Below are 6000 nucleotides of genomic sequence, written 5' to 3'. Positions count from 1 at the left end.
AAGCAAAAAGAAAAAAGCCGGAAATGGCGCTGTGGCTCAAGTGGTAGAGTGCTAGCCTTGAGCTGAAGAGCTGAGGGACAGAGCCCAGGCCCAAAGTTCAGGCCCCATGACTGGACCCAAAAAAAAAAAAGAATTTCTGAGAGTTCAGGTTATAGTAAAAGATTTATAGCTAGTAAAAGATTTGGCTTCTCGTCGCCCATCCCTCATCCCAATACCCTCCACCCGCTTCTCATGGTGTGTGCTTACGTAGTGCAGCCTCCTTGTGTAGACAAGGAATCAGGTAGAATGGACCCCATGGGAGCAGCATGGGCTTGTCTGGTCTGTTTTACACCTTTTATGGGGCACCATGTACTGACACTCTAGTTCCTCTTTGACTGGATTCTCCAGCAGCGCTGTGTGCCTTGCTTAGGATCCATAATTCTGACTCTGTTTCCCAGACAGTTTCAGGAGCACGGAGGTGGCTCACTCGCAGCGCCCAGGTTTACTTCTGCGTATGCACCCTCAGTGCTGGCTGGCAGCACAGGGCAAGTGGAATATCTATAGGAATTAGGTGCAGATGGGCTGAGGGTGTGCCTATCGTCTAGAGTGTTTTAAAATTGTATTTTAGTTAAGACATGGTCTGGCTGACCTCCAGTCTGTCCTGGAACTTGCTAGGTAGCCCAAGCTAGCCTCAAACTTCTGATTCTCCTGCTTCAGCCTACTGAGTAGCTGGCTATTATGGGCCTCTGCCACCATCCCTGGCTTAGAAGAAACTTTTTTCTAGCTGGACATGGAAGCTCTGCCCAAGGCTGATAAACTGATGAACTCTTTCTATTCTTTTCTTCTTTCCCTGCCTTCCTCCCCTCTCTCTTTTTCCAATAGTATTTATAATACATAGAGTATACATATAACACATACAGTACCAGATGGCAGACGGCCCTTTGGAGCAGGGGTAAATGTCTTGGAGCCTCCTTCCATGTTATTTGGTCAGTCTTACAGAATGGCGAGGGCTAAATGCCATAGGACATCAGAGCCTGGGGCGATTAAGATGAGCTTTCTTGACATCTTCCTGTGCCTCTTATTTCTGCTCATCCTTTAATTGAAGGTGAGCTCATCTTAGGTCTCGAAGTCCAGAGCCCTGTCCCCACAACAACAGCTCTGATCTCAGAATCTGCCTTGCAGTTAGTTGTTTTTCTGAGTATTTCCTTTTCTTTTTGAGTGTTGGTATGAATGTAAAAGGTTCATTTTGACTTATTTAGCATTGACAGGATAGTACAAAAAGGAGAGTTTTTATATTATCTTTGCTGGTATGTTGCTAGGAGCCAAATTACTTTTTTGTTTACCATAGTATGTAGTTTTTTTAGTTGTACCTTTTGTAAAAAGGATATAGACAAACATTGAAATTCAGCTTTTGAGCTTCTGTACTTTAATGTTTGCTTAATCCCAGTTATCTTTATTGGTAGTTCTTATATATATAAACTTCACAGTCACCAATATATTTTATTTATTTCTTTATTTACTGTGGAACTTTGCTTATTTTGTTTTCTACTGAATTGAGTTTGTTTATTCCTTACCCCCTTATTCCTACTGTTAAAAAGTTATGAAGAGAGTTGGGCAATGATGCTCAGGTCTGTAATCCTAGCTATTCAAGAGGCTGAGATCTGAGGATCATGGTTCAAAGCCAACCCAGGTAGGGAATTCTGAGAGATTCTTATCTCCAGTTAACCACCAGAAAATCAGGAGTGGCTCTGTGGATCAACGTGGTAGGGTGCTAGCCTTGAGCAAAAGAGCTCAGAAACAGTGCCCAGCACCTGAGTATAAGTCCCATGACTGACCACAAAAGTCATGAATATATTCTTTTAGTGGTTATGTAACATTGAAGCATATTTAATGTCTTTTCTATTTTAATATTTTAATTTTTTAAATTAATTTTATCTGTTTTTCTCCCTAAACAACATACAATGACTAAGAATGCTTTATACTTGGGAAGTTGATGTAGGAGGATCATGGTTCCAGGGACGTTCATGACACATTGTCTGGAGCCACAAGCCAACATCAATATAGCACAATATAATACTTTCATAAAGTACATTCTATTTTCTCATAATCAGGCCAAGTATCTCATATTGTTTTACTTATGAATACAATACTGTTCTGTTGGACAAAATGAAGGTTTGGAAAGCTATATTAATGAGCAAATCCTTTTCACACTTAATTAGTGACCACAGGGAAGTTATTTGATTTCTCTGACATTTAATTTCCTGAGTTCAAGCCCCAGGATCTTGATATGTGAGTGCACACACACATGTACATCACACACACACACACACACACACATACCACTTATTAAAGTCTTACACTTTAGAGAGAGAGAATATGAATCCAGGAGTCCTGATTCCTGAAATATATTACTGTTGTATTAGTTGCTCTTTTTGTTTACTTGACAACAATATGAGATTACACTGTGGTTAGACTATTCAATTTCTCTCTCTCTCTCTCTTTCTCTCTCTCTCCAGTCCTGGGGCTTGAACTCAGGGCCTGGACATTGTCCCTGGGCTTCTTCTGCTCAAGCCTAGCACACTACCACTTGAGCCATGCGCCACTTCCAGCTTTTTCTGTTTATGGGGTACTGAGGAATTGAACCCAGGGCTTCATGCATGGTAGGCAAGCACTCTACCACTAAGTCACATTCCCAGTCCGTCAATTCTTTTCTATTAAATACCTTCATGATATCCCACAATTCCTTTATTCTCATATGCTCTCACTTGATAAGCATTTATTGAGTACCTACTATGTGTGACTCAAACTGAAAAGTTACCCAAAGCCCTACAGAGTAAAAGCTTTTAAATTTAAAAGAATCAAGATAAAGTTTACAAAATATTGGACTTCTGAGTTTGTAGAGATGGGTTAAAGGATTGTTCTGAGTATCTCCTTTGGTATGGTGTCTTAGACTAATATTCAGTAAGCCTCCAGCCTCCACGCACTAGACAGGAAGGAGTGCTTTATTATACAGCACCAGTGGCCTGCATCCAGCCCAGATAAAACTGGAATCCAGAGCATGAGACAGATTTTAAGGTGATTCCAGAGCAAACTGTTATTTTCTTGAAGTTGTGAACTATGCCTATATGCATTGGAGCCTCAGAACAAATCACAAAATGTAGATTATATCTGACATAGATTTTGAATCGGAGTATGGCTATAAATGTTATAATATACAAACAATATGAAAAAACACGAGGTTCCTTGTCACTTATTGCTATCTCTAGAAATCTGAGAAAAGTCTTCAAAAAAACATGTCTTTTGTAAAACAGCCTTCAACGTCCTTTCTATTAGTTCTTCTTTAACAATTTTTACATATATAAAATAGTTATTTACTATGTATTTCAGGAATACTACAAGATGCAAGTTCAAAGAAGAGAAAAGTATATGTATTTTCCCTCTGTGGTGCTGGGGATGGATCCTATGGCCTTGTGCATCAGTCCTCCAATACAATTGCCTCCCCTGACTACAAAGAGAATAATTTTGAAGGACTATGTTAAGAAACAAATCTGCATTCCATTTATAAAAATGTTCAACAATTTATTTTTCTCATTATTCAATAGAAAACAGTCCTAATGTTTTTATATCAATTCTTTTGTGTTCTTCCTGCCACCTTTGTTTTTCTGACTGCTGTGTTTGTCAATTTCCTAGGCAACAAGATGCTGATTTAGACTTAGCTGACCTTGAGGAAAACAAACTTCCAAAACTGACCACTTCTGCTATAGAGAAAGACATCTTGGTAACAAGTTATTTCTTTTCATAGTAGAACTGCAAATAAAGGAAACACAGTAATTTGGTAGTACTCCTCCCTTGTGGAACTCTGTGAATGTGGAGTAAATATAGAATCCCATAAAATTGCTCCATTGGATTAATGGAGGAACTGTTCTTTTCCTGGTTAATTAAGAGCACAATCAAGAAATCCCAATATACAATTTATAAATGTTTGTCTCAGTCATGCATACCTTTACCTTTTTATGTGTGACATTATTCTTTTTAAATAAATTATCTTAACTATGTAATACACATTTTACAAAGAATACTCTCTTTCTTTAGTCATAGTAATTTTTCAGATATTCCAAATGCATAAAAGTTTTTAAAAATGTAAATAGGAAAGACTAATATTGCTAATTGGAGAATATTTGGAAGTTTAATATTTTTTCTATTAAATGCTATGTAAATACTTGTGAAAACATAGTTAAATTATATTTTCAAGTTTTATATTAACACACATATATGTGTTAATTTATAAATTAATATAGAATGTTAATATATATTAGTTAATATAGAATGTTAACAGAAAAATTAAAAATTTCCTAAATCCCATTGAATCCTTCTGGAATTAAATGTATAAGTATACTAGATTGCTTGTAGGTTTTAGGATGTACTTCTGATGATCAGTACTGGAAGAACAAACATGAACACATTACATTTTCAAAACTTATATAAAAATGTTATTCTATAATTTAGCATGAACTCGGTTACATATGTCACATAAATATGTACATAAATATCTAGAACTTGAAGTTTTATAGTAGTTAAGGAAAGAATTTTAATGAGCTATCATGTTTTAAACTTTTAAAATCTTCAGTGAAGCTTTTGTGAATTGAAAAATTATGTTTTTATGGTTTATAAGTATTTAGTTTTTCTAAAATTTGAATTTTCTCCATGTTTTTATAATTCAATAAACATATGATAGCACTAAATCATCTGTATTTTCCCTGTTTTCTCTTTGTAGAGGTATTATTATTATATTCACCATGGAATTGATACTGATCATGTAGCCCCAATGGAGGATTCTTGGTTGGAACATGTATTGAATTTGGTTCCACAGCATCTTAAGGTCCTCACTGACAGCATAATTGTATTATCCGATGAAATGAGAGATGATTATCTTCTTAGTGTAAAGAAATCTATAGGTAAATTACTATTACTGTTTGTATTGCAATTTGAGTATGTATCATAATTAAAGAAAACTTCTTGTATTGAAAGGTAATACCTTATACTTGAAACTACTGTATTATGTTATTTATTACACAGTCATTACATTTTACTAAAGACTTTAGGTGAATTTCACAATGAAGTATGTTAAGAAATTTTAAAAAATTAGCCTTTAATAGGAATATATTTCCTCAATAAAGCTCAGTAATGATGAAGAGAATTACAAAATACAAATTTTAACCCCTCAGAATATTTATTATGTCTAATATATGGAAATTGTTTCTCCCTTCAAGATGGTCTGTTCCTTCAAAAATGTCTTGGTGAAGGTGTGAGATACAAGGGTGTGTGTGCGTATGTGTGCATGTGTATTTATATGTGTGTGTGTGTGTGTGTGTATATATATATATATGAATAATTAACTGAAAGTTTTAGACATTAACAACTGATATCATTGTTACTGATAACATAAATTCAAATATGATGCTACGTTGTTGGACGAGAATTAGCAAACTATAGCTCAGAGGTTACATCTGGCTACTTTCATGTTTGTAAATCAAATTTTATTAGCACTCGGCCATACTTATTTATTTGTACATTCTCTAAGGTGGTTTTGAGCCCCCCAAACAGCATTGTAGACCTGTAACAGAGACTGCACAGCCCCAAAATGCTGAAAATAGTTATGTTCTTGACCTATTGTATAGAAAATATTTGATTCATGATATAGAATTGATTGATCCTAAGTCTTAGTGGATCATAAGAATTATGTTTAAAATAATGATTTCCAGCTCAACCTAAGTTAAAATCCATCAAGATAGGGCCTTGGAATATGTACTTTTATAAGAAGTTTTCTGTTTGATTGTTGTAGTAAAGCTGGCATAATGAATTTTTTGCCAAAAGTTGGAGAAACCATAATGCATTGGTGTGATTTGGTGAGCCTTCAGGGAAATGGCATTCATTGCAGTTGACTTACTAAGAATCTTGTTAACATCAAAATAAGGAGCCAAATAGTATAATGACATAGACGGGAAAATCAATCACCTCTAA

At 35.4% G+C, this 6000-nt stretch overlaps 1 protein-coding gene across 1 annotated transcript in view; it reads left to right on the top strand.

Moving 5' to 3' along the window:
* Positions 1–6000, top strand: part of Dnah7 (dynein, axonemal, heavy chain 7) — a 197157-nt gene that overhangs the window by 4101 nt on the left and 187056 nt on the right. Inside the window, exons 2-4 of the mRNA XM_013013366.1 lie at positions 1085–1160; positions 3670–3757; positions 4754–4934. Of these exons, the coding sequence (XP_012868820.1) occupies positions 1085–1160; positions 3670–3757; positions 4754–4934 (345 nt within the window). The remainder of the gene's footprint in view (positions 1–1084; positions 1161–3669; positions 3758–4753; positions 4935–6000) is intronic.

Source organism: Dipodomys ordii, unplaced genomic scaffold (genome assembly GCF_000151885.1).
Source record: "Dipodomys ordii isolate 6190 unplaced genomic scaffold, Dord_2.0 Scaffold1, whole genome shotgun sequence".
Classification (NCBI taxonomy): domain Eukaryota; kingdom Metazoa; phylum Chordata; class Mammalia; order Rodentia; family Heteromyidae; genus Dipodomys; species Dipodomys ordii.
This window is presented reverse-complemented; position numbering and strand designations above follow the sequence as displayed.